Here is a 16,512-nt window from a genome sequence, read left to right as displayed (position 1 = left end):
ATTAACATGTAGACTACAGCACAATCCAGTTATAAAAATGTACAGGAGCCAGAAATTCTTCATCTTATGACAGCTTCAGAAAAACTCTATGCTGTATTAACAAGCAAAGGCTACAGTGTCAAGGAAAAGTTAAATCATTATGCTCCAGTTTCCTATTAGGAGCCGAACCTCTTGCTACATTGTTTTCTGCAGAACTAACTGTTATTGTTTAAAAAGACATTTACCATTAATCTATGGAAACAATAAGCATCTCCCCTCTTAATAGCCTCTACCAAAACACACCAATGTTGGACAAAAAGAAAATAAGGAAAAATAGTAAAAATGTCTTCACTGCAGCATTTTAAAAATAAAGGGAGTTCTCTTTTTATGATTTTATTTAACATGATACTCTCAACAACAAGGGCTGACAGCCTGGATATGACTGCAGTCCAAGTAGTCCATGAGCACTCTACAACTGCCATTCCATATAACTTGAATATATACTCTGCAATCTGACCCTCTTTTCCCCAGGAAAACCCTAGAATTTCATTTTCTGCAAGGATAATACATGCCTAAATAACAGCTGTGTATGTCTTAATGAAATCTGTAACAGTTAACTCTGGCATATACAATCAAGCCTTATTTACCTCAGCATAAGCTTCCATATCTTCTAAAAATTGACCCAAGAGTGTGGTAGAAAAAGTAAGATCAGCCACCCAAAAGGGCTCCAAGCTCTGCAGCCATCCTACATAAAAACAGCAGGCCAATTAAAACAAAGGAACTAGTTAATGCACAAAAAAGATATTTTTGTAAACTAAAGCATCTATCCCACAACAGTTTCTTTAGGTATATAAAAGACAGTTTATCTTTCGTCACTTAATTTTTGAGAATTTAAAATTCATAAACCTACTAATTGTTAAGGAGTTGCACAAATTAACTGATGCTTAAATACAGTCTAAAGTGTCCCATCTTTCCATCATAAAATGGCAAAAAAATTCAAAAATTAGGAACAAAATCTATTGTTGCAGAGCCAAAAACTCATTTTCATTTTGTCACCTTTCACCTTAGTAGAACCAGATTAGTGTAGCATCCCACTCCAATTTCTGCAAGCCAGAATGGATATCTGCAGCCCTTCAGCCAAACTCACCAGACACCTGTTGAGTCAATGAAGGTTTCTGAGTGTGATCTATATGCCACCCAACCAGTATGTCCACTGTGTCCTGTAAAGAAATTTTGGGGGAAAACGGAAGGGAAAAAAGTTACTTAAATAGATAACAGCAACTTTTCTACCTCAGAGAGAAAAATACAGAGAACAAATTAAGCTTACCCGAAAATTGGTGCTGAAGATGTGCGGATAACATCGGGACAACAGAAGAATGCACTTGACACATTTACACAGTAACTCCGGCGTATCCACATTTTCTAGAATGGACTGTAGGCTGGTCATTACAAGCTGAAAAATAAAGCAATGCTACTAGACATTTCACTTCATTAACACAGCCCATCAAACAGCTAGAATATAGAGACAGGCTTTCTGTGAGCTGCTTTGAGTTAAGCTTCTCAACACACCTGCTGGGAGGAAAACACTAAAAAGCACCACAGAGGTGGCCTCAAAAGACCCATTTCACCTGAATATTTGCTTGAGATATAACAAACAATTTTAAAGTTTAAGGACAGTTTTTCTTCAACTGTTTAGCCAAGGCCAACTTGTTCTAGGTTTATTTCTCCTGCTGAAAGCTTTTAGTTTCCATAAAACAGAAACCAAACGGAGACATAAATGCACTTGCTCTGCACCCAAAATAAGACCCTAGAACTTGAACCAAAGGATCAAGTTTGTCTGCACACATTCTATTCTGTCTCAAATACCATAAAATTCAAACTCGACATTACAGACAGAAGGTGGCACATAAAAGCAATCCACAGGCCAGGCTACGTGTACTGTTTGCTTGGGTTAAGTTGTCTTGCTCTCAACAAGATTCTTCACTTTGGATTTGCAATACACCCTAAGAAGCACATTTTTTGATGTCACTATCATACAAAGACTTGACATTTTCTTCTAACGAAATCAATACCAAAGAATTTCATACAAAGTCCCCTCCCAGTTTTAACTGTGCTTACTTATTATGTCAACACAGACATTACTTACCGGTCATTCTAATTTAAACATTAATTCACGCACTGCACGTCATTAATATTCCTGTTTTAACTTGTAGCCTTACCTGCATTAAAGATGAAAAGGCTTTCTTCTCTCCTACAGTCTCCAGTGCTTTGTAGGTTGCACACAAATAAAGAAGTTTAACTTCATCTTTTGTGGATAAGCTGAATTTGCTAAAAATCCATTTAAAGATTTTCTCAGCCTCATAGCTTAAAGAAGCACAAAGAAGGCCAAGACAGCAAGCTCCTTCCTGTCTCAGTTCTTGAAGCAATTTGCTACTGCATTTTGGGGGAAAAAAAAAGAAATGTGGAGTCTCCAGATGTTAAAGCACCACCAAAAACAGAGTCAACATTTTTCCAAAATAGAAAAATATATGCACAAACAAAGCTGCTTCCCTCCTACTTATTTGCAATAATGATCAGAAGGTTGAAATGGCAATTAATAACAAAATAAATTTTCTATGAAGTATCTTTAAAAGAATACAATATATTGGCCAATCTACTTGCAACATGTTGTTCTTAACAAAGACTTAATTTTGGGTAGCAGCACTGAACTAAACACCAAAAGGCCTACATACTCCTATGCTTCCTCTGCATTTGTTCCTACTTGCATGGAAACAAGGCAAATCAGGTTGTAAAAAACCAAAGCTCAATGGGAAAGCCAGATAAGCACAGCAACACAATACTATATCTAACCAATTAAACGTAGTGAGACAGAATTCACACCACCTACAACATAAAAGGCACATAGATGCATTAAAATCCTCTCTGTGAAGCATGCTCTGGACAGTCTAAAAGCACTGTTGACATGCTTAAGAGTCTTAGCTGTCCTCCTGTTCCATCCTTTTAATATGTTTTGTCATATCCAGGAAACATAAGTGAATTTCTTTCAACCTTTCCTTCATGCTACAGTGTTTCTATACTCAAAACAAGAAACCTAACATCATCACTATTCTTCTTTAAAACCTTTAAACTGCTTAGTTTTTCTTGCTTACCTTTCATTGAGTACATCATGAATGGCAGTCAGGATATTATCCAGTTGTTTAACTAGTACCTATAACACAGAATACATAAAAGGCATAAATATAATAATGCCACAATAACTCTGCAAACCAGGTCCTGTTTATATCCACATTAAGAACATCCCTGGCAATTATGTTTGCCAATAGGATGCTATTACAATTTCCATGGCCTCTGCAGACTAGCAGGAACTATATTAAGCAATACTGAAATATTATCCCACATGTTATATTTCATATTTATTTACAGTAACCACAAAAATACACTGGCAGCCTCCTGTCATCAGCTAGAACTAAATATAGAATGGGGCTTGACATTACATCATAGATGTGAGACTCACCATTCAGCCCATCAGTAGTGGCTACAGACCTAGGGTCCTACCTTTATCAATGTTGTGCTGCCATACTCACTTAACTGATCAGTAATAGTCTGGAGAACTAAATTCTTTGACAATGTAAACATTTGAAAAACATGCCTGATATCTGCAAAAGAGGTTACAGCAAAAGGGAAAAAGATACCCATACAATTTATAAATTGCCAGTCCATGGCAAGGGCACTGCCAAGTTACTTTTATTACTATGCTTTGTTCAGCACACCTACATTTCAACCCCAAGACCAAGAAGATCCCTGTTAAACTACATTTAATGATGTACAGAACTGCAAGAGGGACAGATAGGTTAAGAGCTGTACTTTATAAAATTTTATGCTCAACATTGGAGAGATCACTTGAAATCCAATTTTATTTCCATTTGCTAGTTGGGAGAAGAGAAAGTTTCCCTTGAAAGAGTTCCCTTGAACCCCTAAGAAACACTTGACAATTTTAGAGTTCAGAAACTCATTTTAAAACAAACAAATACCAAAGACCTAATGAAAAAAAGAGACTTATTTTATTCCTAACTCCACAAAAGAGGATCCACATACAAGGTGCTTTTCTTGTTTTGAGCAATGCTGAAAAACTGTGGGATCTTTTTCAAGTTTAAAGGACTTGAAATATATATTCACCACCCAGAATGTTCTATCACGTTTCTTCCAAAGAGCACGCTATGCTTCTCTTCAGATGCTTGATGAAGCATTCATAGCTTCCTTAAGTTGCCCATATTTACCAGTATCTAATAAGGTGATGGCTATAATTAAGATAACTGAAAAGCAAAACCCTGTTGGAAGCAATTGTTTTCACAAGACACTGCAGTTAATTTGTAATACCTACAGAGTTAAAATCTTGCACATTTCAAAAACAGATGGCAGAAGAAGCATGTATCAATTACTGAAAAATAAGGGCTGCAACTGTCACATCTATGTAGAAAGACAAGCATGGAAGTGAGAGGAGCACATAAATATTGACAAATTCACTGTCTATCAAACCACAACCAAACACCAAATCTCTGCAATTCTCAATGTCAGAGATCATCCCTCTCTCCAACAATCACTCAATGGAAGCGAAGCATTTCTTGTACCGAAGCCTTGGTGAAGCCCAGACCAAAAACATTACACACAGTTTAACAGCGATACCTCCATCTTCCCAGAAAAAAATCTGCCTAGATTTCAGCCTAGTAAATGAAAACCAAACACATGCTGCCACTACAACAGCTGATTTAAAATAACCATCAACACGCCTTGGATTATCAAAAAGATCTCAAAGCCATATGAAACCTATTCACTTCAGAGTTATGAGCAACCACTGAGTGTGTCACAAACTGAGCAAAGTTATGGAGAAAATATTACAGCGTAACAGCACTGCTTACATCTCATGTCCTCTGAATTTACCCTTTATGGTACAAAGACTGAGTCAACAGCTTTGAGCAATTGTATTCCAGGTGAGATTCAGATTAAACTGCAAATTACTAAGAGACTTGTTATAACAAGACTCTTTCCATAAACGTAAGCCATGGAAATAAAACATTTAACTACTGCCACTCTTCCTCTCAAGAGAGCCATCCTTCCAAAAACCTCCTGTCACATTTTCTCCAAAGGATCAGACTATCCTTTCTTCCTTGCCCAGCACACAGGGAGCTATTGAAGGAAACTCTGATAGCCGTCTCAGGATACTACGCAATGCACATGGGGATAAAAGGCTCCTGGATAAGACATCATGTACTTATGCCACAATTTAGTATTTGTATATGCTTAGCCAGAAAGCTTAGTAGCTTTAAAATGAGCTACACAGACAACTGTAAAAATAAATGCACATTTTTCATTTAAAATACAGAAATAGTTATTGAACAAGATGAAAACATGTTTGGTTTGCTTTTTCCTTATTTCTTTGCTAAAGGAACTGAAGGATGTTTTTTTTAAAAAAAAAAAAAAAAAAAACAGTCAAAAAACAAGTGAATGCCATATTTATATGCACAACTCAGTAATCAAGCAGTGGAAAACTTCCTGAATGATGGAGAAAGAACTGAAAATCCAGAAACACACTTTCCTTTTTGTAGATAAGATATACTCCTCAGACAGATTTCAATACCAATTTCTTTTTTTTTTTTGAAAGGCAGTTTTATGAAGAGAAAAATGCTCCAGTGCTACAGAAAAGTAACAACTACAAAACAAACCTACCAGTTTGTTTTCTGGTTGCTGAATGAATTCTTTCAGTTGCTTTACAGTAGCCAGTCTTCGGTCTCTGTCGTCTTCCCGAGTAATCCTCCGAAGAAGATTTGACAGTCGAGACTCATCAGAATAAGACAACGATCGCTCTGAAAAAAAAGACCATTATTTCTTCTCTCTACAATGTTTTATCAGTAAGATACATAGCCTGAAATAAGCATTTGCATACTCAGAAAGTCTTAATAGTAATTTGTGGAAAAAAGTTAAGAATAAACATCCTGATATGGAGAAAACACAGAATCCAATTCAGCCACCAAAATATCTTACGCCTTCCAGTGGTCTGGCCAGCATCTGGATAGAACCCTTCCACTACTAAGCAACACTTGGTTTTACTTTTAAACATAATCCTCAATTTTGCTTCCTCATATATAAGAGAAAATACACGTATTATTATTTCTTTTTAATTAAACGGTTTGACACAAGGTTAACTAAGATTTGTGACTGAATGTATGAACAAAACAGTTCAACAAATGATATTTAAACCAAACCTTCTGTAAAAAAAGCAACTTGTTTCTTGAAGGAAAGAACCAGATTTAAGCTCAAGAAAGCTGTCATTTTGGCAGAAGAACAATTACAGTTAGCCTAATAGCTATCAAAGTTCTGCTTTGAAAAAGAAAAGAGGTACACCTGTTCTGTTAGGAACATACCTATTTCCTGAATTTTAAAATAGAGTATAAATAAAATCAGCTTTGAGAACCTGTTTTTTGCCAGGCATTATTTTCAGAAATGAACTCTGAAGACACCTGACATTCTGAAAGATTGGGGAGGCTTAGCAAACATTAAAATAGCAAGAAGACTCAAATACACTTTTTCTTCCTAGCTAGAACATCCACACAAGACACGCTGACAGGTAATGACAAGAGCCTGCTTCAACATGTTATGATTTCATCAAAGACTAAAGGCTATTTAAGAAGAATTGAGTTTCTTTTCCCTTGCTTTATCTGGAAACTGCAGTCTCCAATAGAGGAGGAAAAGCCATGCCTGCTGAGAAACATACAAGCAATGATGACTAGCAAAAGCATTTCTGAAGCTGCATTTGAGTGACTGACGATGCCAGCCTAAGAACTGCAGTATATGCACTATATCTGCTTGTCTCTGAGGATCTCCTTTTATTTCTGACCAGAGTTTAGCTACCAACTGTAGCTGAATCCTTGCCTGCCAATGGTCAACACATAGCCAAACTTCAGAAGAAGGGACTTGGTACAGTGAGCCATCTGGGGAAAAAAAATATCTGATCAGACCTGAAAAAGGAAGAAAGGGACTACAGGAAGTATACAGCCTGCCCTTAGGGTACCATGCCTGCCTTTTTTTTTTTTTAAAGCTTGGGCAGTGGTAGGTGGTCAGTAATCCCCTAGGGAATAAAATGCTTTTGGAAAGCTCAAATGGAATTGTTTGAAAACAAAACATACATGGTTTGGTTAGGATGGAAATTAATACAGACTATAGTACACACATACTAAAATGTACAACTGCTATTCATGAATAATTCCATGGGAACACTCAACTAGGAAAGCATCCTGTTATATATTACTGAATGCATCTTAAAGACTAAGCTGAACAAAATGTAGAAATTTTTCTCTTCTACACTGTCCACAAACAAAGCCTCTCAAAAGAAAGATATAAACCTGTCCTTGAACAATTCAAGGCATCAACAGCCCCTTAACACAATCCATTACCAGATAACAGATGTGCCTCCTGATTAAGAGAAACGTCTGTTCTACAATATCCCTTCAGCTTCACTCTGCTGAGCACTGCCTAGACCCCAGCAGTCACCTGCCTGTCTGTGCTGATCCCTGCTGCTCAGCTGGAAACCACACAGGCATCAGCTGGGTTGGGTCACCAGACACTGCGCTTAAAGGGCAAAACAGGATGCAGTCATTTGGAAAATACTGGACGTTATTATTTCTAAGTAAGTTTTTATAAATAGATTCTCTATCTTTGGAAGGTAACCTCTGTCCCTTAAAAGAAAAGTGTCACTGGGCTCCTCAGTTTCAAAAGAAAAGAACAGTGAACAGACTCGAAGTGGTTTCATTTTCTTGAACCCTTGAATTCACATCCTACAGCTTTTGAGTGTTGTCTTCTCTGTGTTTAATTTTATTTGTAATCTCTTTGTGGTAAACAGTAATTTATTTTGAAAACATGGCTGTGCTGTTCTACATACCAAACAAATCCTAAAACTAGAACTCCACAAACAAAACCACCAAGGTGCTGTGAGACAGGCTTCCACTGCTACTGGAACAAGACATACTGTTCAAATCTCTCTACTAAAAGCAGCTTTGTTCTTATCAATTAATACCTCATAAACACTAATGCTAGTCCCTAAGACAGTGAGCATTAGCTGTCTGCTGAGTCACAACGATAAAGTAATAAAAAAATAATTAGAAGAGTAAAATAACTCTCAGCATGACTGAAACTATGCTAATCAGAGCACTAATTAAGGCACGTATAAGACTTCAACTTTGTGGAAAATCAGCAGGCTGTCAGCCATACGTGAACTCACAAAAGAAAACTACTTTTAAAATTGCTACACGCATAGCAGAGAAGAAAAAATACATATATTTTAAAAGACCCTGTTGCAGCATAACCCTGGTGTGTGTTACGGAAGCTTCCAAAAAATCTTAGTGACATACTGAAATGTACAAGAATGGTGAAAGCTCCCCAGTTAACAAGGAGACTCAAGATCTGCCACCTGGAGAAGGATAAATTACGCACAAGCACACACATCGCAGGCTGTGACTGCAGTCATTCAAGATTCCCAACGTTTTGTTGGCTGCAGAGGTGCTCACACACCTACAACAGTCTGAACTTTCTGTGAGTACTAACAGAAGACTGCCTCCTAACTCTGCTCCTAAAAGCACTATTTATGTTGAGCTCTCCATTAAACAATCCTTTGTTGCCCCTGCACAGACATGACAATACATGAAAAAACACTGAAAATTTTTGATATCAAAGCACCAGAAAGGGATTATAAAAATCAGTTTAACTCATCCCAAAGATCAGATTTTTGCATCAGACACATCGCTACCTGCAATTCAGCTCCACCACTTGCAAAGCACACTGAACGCTCCTTTTTCACCTTGTCCTCTCTAAAACATAAAATCCTGAGGAGAAAGACTACATTTCTATATATTTACAAAGGGCCTCTTATAAACTAGTCATAGATTTGACAGTGACTCAGCTACCACTTAGTTTAGGTGATGCAATAAATGACAGCACTTAGTCATAATAAAGTCGCTATTTCCATTCCAATGTCCTTGCAACAGCCTTTTTTTTTTTTTTTTTTTTTTAATAAAAAACACTATTTAAGCCCAATCAGCAGGAAAAGTGAGTCCTTCATTTTCAAATAAAATGCACGCCAAGCATTCTTTCACCCTCTTGCAACTCCTGATTTCCTCCTGCTGCACCTCACATGACTGTGCCCACATTCTTACCATGCCTCCAGTTCCTCCCTGGCATCTACCTGCAGCTGAGCAAGAGGCAGCACGAACATGGCTGGTTCAGAGCACATATCTGACTAATCACCTGCTACAATGACTGTTGACCCGCAGGCCAGCGCAAACAGATAACGGCTGAGCTCACCGTTACACGTTTTCCCACGCTCAGGACTCCTTGTTAGCAACTTTTTACTCAAGCATTAATTTTCAACGACTCTCAGAGCAGATTCACTTCTTTGGAGCCATTCCGTAGCAAATTTCTTTCAATATTCTGAACACAAGCCGTGGCCAGAAGAGATCCCCTAACTGAAAATCCATGAGACCCTTACCCTGTGATTTCCTCATGTCTTTTGTGGCTAAAGCACGATTCCCATGCGGAACACTGGTAAAATCAGGATTGGTCACATTGTTAACTCTCAGCTCTTGCCCCAACGACTTCCGACCATAAGTATTTTCCCCAGATCCTCCATTGACACTGTAGCCACCTGTGGAAAAAGCAAGGCGAGATCAACACAAGCTGCATTCAGTAGAACAGCATATTAGGAGTTACTCAAATCACGTGCAAATCAACAGCTCAAACCTCTACCACCTTTTTTAGCTTTCTTTCTTCTACATGCAAGTGTTTTGTTAAATCCAGTGAGGTTCCAGGGCACGAGTTCAGAATCTGTTCATTCTTTTTCTGAAGCACATATAAAAGTCCATTGCAATAGAAGGGTTTGGTTTTTTTAAAATGCTAATTGTTGTATTTCAGGCTTTATTTATATTTTTTTCTTGTATCTTACAAGGCTTTTCACATCAACCTACCATCAAACACAGCTCAATGCATTCACTTATTCAATCTTCATCACACAAATCAAATTTCAACACTGTTTTTATTATAAACTCATAGCACAAGATTCAAAAAACACCCAAGAGAAAGCTCTGAATAAGCGATGGATTATTTAAACTATGACACACAAATCGAACAACTCTCCCTAAACATACAGCAGTCAGCATTTTTTACATGTTAATATTGCACAACCTTTAATTAAATGCAATCCTACACTCTCCCACTTGAGAACGACATGGTACATCTTCAGTAGCAGTACAAAACAGAAATAAAAGGGTCGTTTCAAGTAGGGCAATCATTTCTACTCTGAGACCCCTCATTTTACTCCTAGAGTATTTGCACACTCAAATGAGGAAGCCAAAGGTGTTTTCCAGGCTGCCCCACCACTAAGGGCTGCTCCTTCCTCTGCAGTACCGTGCAGAAATGAAACTGACAGCTATGTACATTCCCAGTATGCTGAAGCCCTCCTGGAAGTCTACCTGCCCAATCACCTTTCTGGCCCAGTCACCCTTCTGAGCTTCTCTCTTTGCTAGAGACAGCAATGGCTCAGCTAAAAAGGTGAAACCTGGAGCAATGAAGGATATGCAAGGCTTCCTTCAGAAAAAGCATTTCCACACTTTTACCTGCACCAGTACATAAAAGTCAGCCTGGGGGAAAGGAGAGGTGCTTCTGTACATGAGGAGGGAACCTCCTGAGACTGCAGCATAAGTGAAAAGCTTCCAAACCTCACAGTCAGTTTGAACCTTAGTAGACATAAAATGTTATTCATCTCAAATACAAAACTTTGGATAAAAAGAAGCTGTGAACTGCCAGGAGAAGTCTGTGCAATTTTACACACAGGACTACTGTGCCATTACAAAAATGCCAATCAGATCCTTAAGCTCCCTTCCAACTCAAGCCATTCCATGATTCCATGGAAAACTCCTAATCAGAATCTCATCTGTAATTAGTTAATTACAGCTACAGCAAAGATAATTTATGCACATTTTGACTTACGACATAAAACCATGTTTTTAAACAAAGCAGCACATCTCCTTCCTTCAGGTCAATTTGCCATAACAAATCATCATAGTTCTATGAAGGAACTTACTAACAATATTTATGACTGAAGAGAAGTATATCACTAAAATGTAAAGCAACAAGAGGTTAATTTAACTGAGGGTGTCAGAATCATGCATTCAGACCACAGACATCAGCTATCACAAACACATGCTGTCACATACAGCTGGACTTTGGTGTTACTTCACAACCTGAGTGCATACAAAAATCTCATCAGGTTTTGGTTGCTTGCAAAGGCATTGGTAAGTGCTCCAGCATTTCTGACATTATCTGACATGACTTCGACACGAGCCTGCATCATCCCACTTGACATACATATGGTACATCTTTGGTAACAACACCAAGCACAGCACTGCCATCATTTTGAGTCAGTGAAGACCAGCAGGGCAAGTTTTCAGGCACTAAGGCTGTAAATATTACATAATTCTCTTCAGTTACCTGCTGCTCTCAAAAGACTTGAAAATTCTAATATATACAAATTCTGACTCATTTCTATTAAAATATCAAATCTGAGAGCAAATAAGAACAAGCTCAGCTACGTCACCATTATTAATTGTAGCAGAAATGTACAGATACCACAGCATGAACACTAGCGTAGAAGGTTTTTGTGTTTGTTTTTGTTGTTTTTTTTTTTCCCCCTTCAGTAACACAGAGTAACGAACCAGAAAGCAGAAAATGCAGAGATGGGGAGCATTAATCTATGAATACAAACCTCAAGAGGCCTTGGATTTAAATTTAAAAACTGAAGTCTGCAAACTTACCTGTCTCATTTCAGAATGTAAAGTAGAGAAGGGGAGATAGCTAGCTGCAGACTTTCACTAACTAATGGGAAAGTTTGTTTTAAAAAAAGAAAAAAAAAAAAAAAGACCAACTAATCTCAGAGATGGAAAAAGGACAGGAATTAACAGTGACAAGTTGCAGCAAGGGAAATTTGAACTGCATACAAGAAAACAATCCTTAACCAGGAGAGTGCTAAAGCAGTGAACAGGCTGCTAGGGGAGGTGCATAACTGCAGCCCAGGTGGTTTTCAGAAAGGAACTTCCAGAAATGGTGAACTTGGAAGTCTTTTGTGCTATCAACATCAGAAACTGGAAAAAAGAAACCTCTCAAGGATTCCAGGTGCTTGTGACTATGGTCATCCAGGACAGGGAAGCTACAAGTTCTTTAAACAAAAGTTCCCCGCTGGCAGACTCCAACGCTGTACCCGAAGAATCTCAAGCAAGAAAAACAAAATAACACAGATGTTAAACTCACCTGTAAGCTTACAAACTTCTTAAAACATAAAAGCGAACAAGGAATACAAGGAATTTGGTTTTGCACATCTCTTTTCAAGTCACAACTGAACAAAACTGCTGAGTCAAAGTGCTGAGCTCGCAGAGACACGTCCTGTAAGACACAGTACTTGAGGGAGCGACAGGTACATTCCTCCTCTCCAAGAGCTGCTTTCCAGTAAATTCAGAAAAACTTCCTTGCTGACTTGTATGCAACTTGCTGTTTCACTATCCCAGCACATGGTATTTAAGAATAATCCAGTAGATTTGAAACACACTAGATCCCTCCATGTTAGTTTCATTGTCAGCATATCTGCTATCTGCTTTCTAGTAAGGCCATCAGTTCATCAACATTTACAGCATGAAGATAAGCAGAAACTTGACTCATGCTCCTTTCTCCTATGAACAGCACTCACTACTTGCACAAAGTAAATCTGCATCAGTGCACCCAGCTGTAGTGCCCCAGGATGTGGTGTGTAACTGCGTACAGAAAGATACAAGATAGAAAAGAAGAGGGAGTGCAAATGCTTTTGAGGTTCCACACTAATATCACTGGAATTCTGCAAGCAGAAAATCCTCATATTTCAGCTCTGTATTTAGAAATTAGAGAGTTGAGATTACAAGTTTTTCTTTCACAATGGATACCATTTTGAAATGTCAGCTGTCTTCTAGATGAAGTATTTCCATCCTCCCCACACCCTCAGAAAAAAAAAAAAAAGCAACACAACTCTGCAATAATACAACCCATACATTGTGCAATCCATATGAAGTCAGACTAAAGCAAAGAAAAGCAGAAATTTCCCTTAATGACAAAAGACAGATTTGATTCCCTAAGATTCCAGTTTGCCACAGTAAAGCCACAGGAGATGCTCTGAGCAGTGGTCCCTCAAACCAGGCAGCCCATTTCCAACCCCAGAAGCACCAAGCACTATGTAGGAAGAAATTACAACTTGCAGACCAGACACATCCAAAATGCTATTCTTCAGGAAAACTGTTAATGCATTAAGTTTTTCCTTGCATTTTTCCCTTAAAGCAACTACATATTTTCTCACTGCTCATATCAACCACAGCTTTTTTTTGATCCCAGATAAATCCCTTACCATAGTGATACTGTGGCAATAAGCTGCACTGGTTCAGGTTTTTTTTCCTTTTTTTGTTTTGTTTTTTTAAAGTTTCTCAAGCATTTTGAGTATACTGCCTTTCTTGGAACATTCCCTCAAAACTTATACATGAAACAGCAATCTGAATACCTTTGTCTTCATTCTGTATGTCAGTGTGGACTCTGATATCATCGTGTCTTTGTCGAGACACCACAGCTGAATTTGAGGGTTGTAATCCATAGGAGGCAGAATTGCCCCGATCTCTGGATGAAGAGTATTTTAAATTGTCCTGGTCAGCTGATGCACTGTCAGTTCTATAAAGAAAAAAATATTTTTTTTAATGTAGGAGTATAACATCAGTGGGATTCACATTCACTTACAAACGCAACATACTTAAATAACAATCCCAAATGTATTTCCCTGTGCTAAAACGCGCCCGTTTAACCTACTCTTTAGGAAGTGACCTCAAATTCGTATTGGAATTAGAACTGATTATCACAACAGCATGCAAAGGAAACATTCCAGTATCAATACTTTGTGTCAAAGGATCCCAAGTATTTCAGTTAGATGCCTATATGAGATAGGAGCACAAACTCCCTCCACAAGTAACAAACAAAAGAGTGAGGTATAGATATGTACCACAGCTAGACTTTCACGCTGTGCACTGCCATCACTAATCCACACATTAACCTTTACATAATATGCTATGGGCCCCACTGAGCAACACAGGACTGGTTATTAGATGGAGGTATTAATGGCACATAACTGATAATCAATACAGGAAAAGCATATTAACTTTTTGCAAAACAAAAGCTGCAAAACAAGAACACAGGCTTTACTACAGAAAAAAGATGAAATGTAAATTAAGAGCTGTTATCCTTTAGAATAGTGCTTGCAGGCAGGTGATTTTTATATAAATCTGCATGAAGTTTGGACCACTCTTTTCAGAAAGGTGATTTATAGCTCAGAATAAACTTGTAAGGAACAAGGTGAGAGCTGTCATGCCTGCTCTCACTGGACACACCAAGAGATGTGGGTTTTAAAAACAGTTACTTCAATGTATTATATCCAGATGCATAAGATTCCAGAATTTAATTCAACTCATGACTATAAGTTTATTTCTTACAAGCAACACCAGAAACTCTACACAAGAACCAGTAAAACCACAGCCACCCCAAAGCAAGAACTGGCAGAATGCTGTACATCCCAGCTGCAACTGCCATCTCACCACTGAAGTTACTCACAGAGGGCTTCGTTAAATCTAATTCTCAAGTTGTGGACAGCTCATATAAGTGTTGACCAAAAAGCAGGATGTATGATTTATTTTCATTCCTGTGAATTAACCACAATTTGCATATGGAGAAACGCCACACGTTTTTGGGAAAAAGCTATTTCATTTTTACTTCTAAGAAGAACACTGTATTAGAGCCAGCGGCCAAACTCAGGGAAAAGGAGTCAAATACATCACAAGGCCAACAGGGAACAATAACAATCTCAGCCAAAGGTTTCTGGGGAGTGGGTGGCACCCAATCTGCCCCCGGGGCTTGCAGTCTTCAGATACAGCTTCTCCTCAGCACAAGTGAAGGAGACAGCATGGCAGTTCATGTGTGTAAATACAACTGAAGAAACCTCCCATGTATTTTAATCCTGTAAGAACGTTAAAAGACAACCTACTACCAACTAGGAATAAGATTCAAAAGAAGGAAATGCTACTCTAGCCCTTTGATCTGAAGCATCAAGTTTAGATCCAGCTAAAACTTCCACAGGGAAAAAGCTGTCGATGGGTTTTCCTGGAAGGTACACGTGCCTTTGGCCCTATAAGCCAATGCACCTCTGGATACAGATAGTATGACTCTTGAGGAAGCATATACTGGGGCAGCACAGCACTGCTATGTGGAACATGGGGCCACAGCCAGGTGAATCCCACTGGGAGCCTCTGTTCAGGGCTGGGATCACACAGATGTCACTGGACCTGCAGCACTCACTGCAGTTACACTGACCAACAACACTCAGCACTGTTTCCTCAGTGGTATGGACTTCAACCCCACTCACACCACATTCCAACTTCCCTGTCAGTTCCACAGCTCCCAGCTCTCCCTGCCCGGAAACTCCAATGGGCTTCTGTTTATGAGAGGATTTACCTTTCAACAAAACAGGCTGACAGAACTGTGCTGTGGCTGTACCATCCACCAGTGTCCAGCATGAAGCCTGCAGTTCTGAAGTCTGAGCATGGGCTGATTAAACACACAATTTTTAGGATTTCATATCCCAACCAATGGAAGGACTACACATGCTCTCAGAACAGCCTGTCAGCATTTTGTAAGATTTTCCATTGTGGTGTGGTGCACCAGCCTATTGTTTCCCTGGGAAGAACTCCACACTTGGTTAGCTCTGCCTTTGGGGACAGCTTTCTGCAAGCTCACAGTGCACAGCTCATCAACCAGCTAAAGGTGAGCAAGATTTTATTTAAAATGTGCCATTTTCCTGTGCATCGCAAGACAGCAGTTCCCAATGAAGACATTTTCCCCACTACAGTAAGCCTGCAGTTTAAATAACCAGCAGCTTCTGCCCTTTCTTTACCATGTAAAGAAAAAAAAATAACACTCCTCAGAAAGATACTGCTTTCTAGAGAACCCAATTCCATTACCCAACCGTTCATTCAAAGACCACTTTATCAGATACATACATTGACATCATCACAGAAGTGAAGACATGCCAAGTATGAAGGCAACCATTGTACAGCACTAGCAACAAGTGAACCGAAGTACAAAAACGTGACATCAGGTAAAGTTCAGAGGAGGTTCAGGCTGGCTATTAGGAACTATTTCTTCATTGAAAGAGTGGTTGGGCACCTGCACAGGCTGACCAGGGTGGTGGCAGAATCACCGTGGTTGTTTTTTTGCTTTTTACCTGCCTAAATACACTGAAATGGCTGCTACAGTTCCTTCAAGAAGGTTACGGAACTTCTTTTTGTTTGTTTCAAGGACATAAAAGAGGAAACCTACACATTATAATTGGAAAAGTCCACCCCTCCTATCAAACATATTGGCAAGATTTGACTACAGCAA

General features: G+C 38.7%; 1 protein-coding gene across 1 annotated transcript in view; it reads right to left on the bottom strand.

The window, feature by feature from the left end:
• The window catches only part of SMG1 (SMG1 nonsense mediated mRNA decay associated PI3K related kinase), a 53,963-nt gene extending 40,209 nt beyond the window's left edge, over nt 1–13,754 (bottom strand). Inside the window, exons 1-8 of the mRNA XM_042827767.1 lie at nt 13,595–13,754; nt 9,515–9,670; nt 5,704–5,840; nt 3,129–3,187; nt 2,199–2,412; nt 1,307–1,432; nt 1,127–1,199; nt 627–724 (exon numbers count right to left, since the gene is read on the bottom strand). Of these exons, the coding sequence (XP_042683701.1) occupies nt 627–724; nt 1,127–1,199; nt 1,307–1,432; nt 2,199–2,412; nt 3,129–3,187; nt 5,704–5,840; nt 9,515–9,530 (723 nt within the window). The 5' untranslated portion in view covers nt 9,531–9,670; nt 13,595–13,754. The remainder of the gene's footprint in view (nt 1–626; nt 725–1,126; nt 1,200–1,306; nt 1,433–2,198; nt 2,413–3,128; nt 3,188–5,703; nt 5,841–9,514; nt 9,671–13,594) is intronic.
• Between the last annotated feature and the right edge of the window lie 2,758 nt (nt 13,755–16,512).

The sequence above is a fragment of the Centrocercus urophasianus genome, unplaced genomic scaffold (assembly GCF_019232065.1).
Source record: "Centrocercus urophasianus isolate 14NV4802_14NV808 unplaced genomic scaffold, USGS_Curo_1.0 seq_29, whole genome shotgun sequence".
Taxonomy (NCBI): domain Eukaryota; kingdom Metazoa; phylum Chordata; class Aves; order Galliformes; family Phasianidae; genus Centrocercus; species Centrocercus urophasianus.
This window is presented reverse-complemented; position numbering and strand designations above follow the sequence as displayed.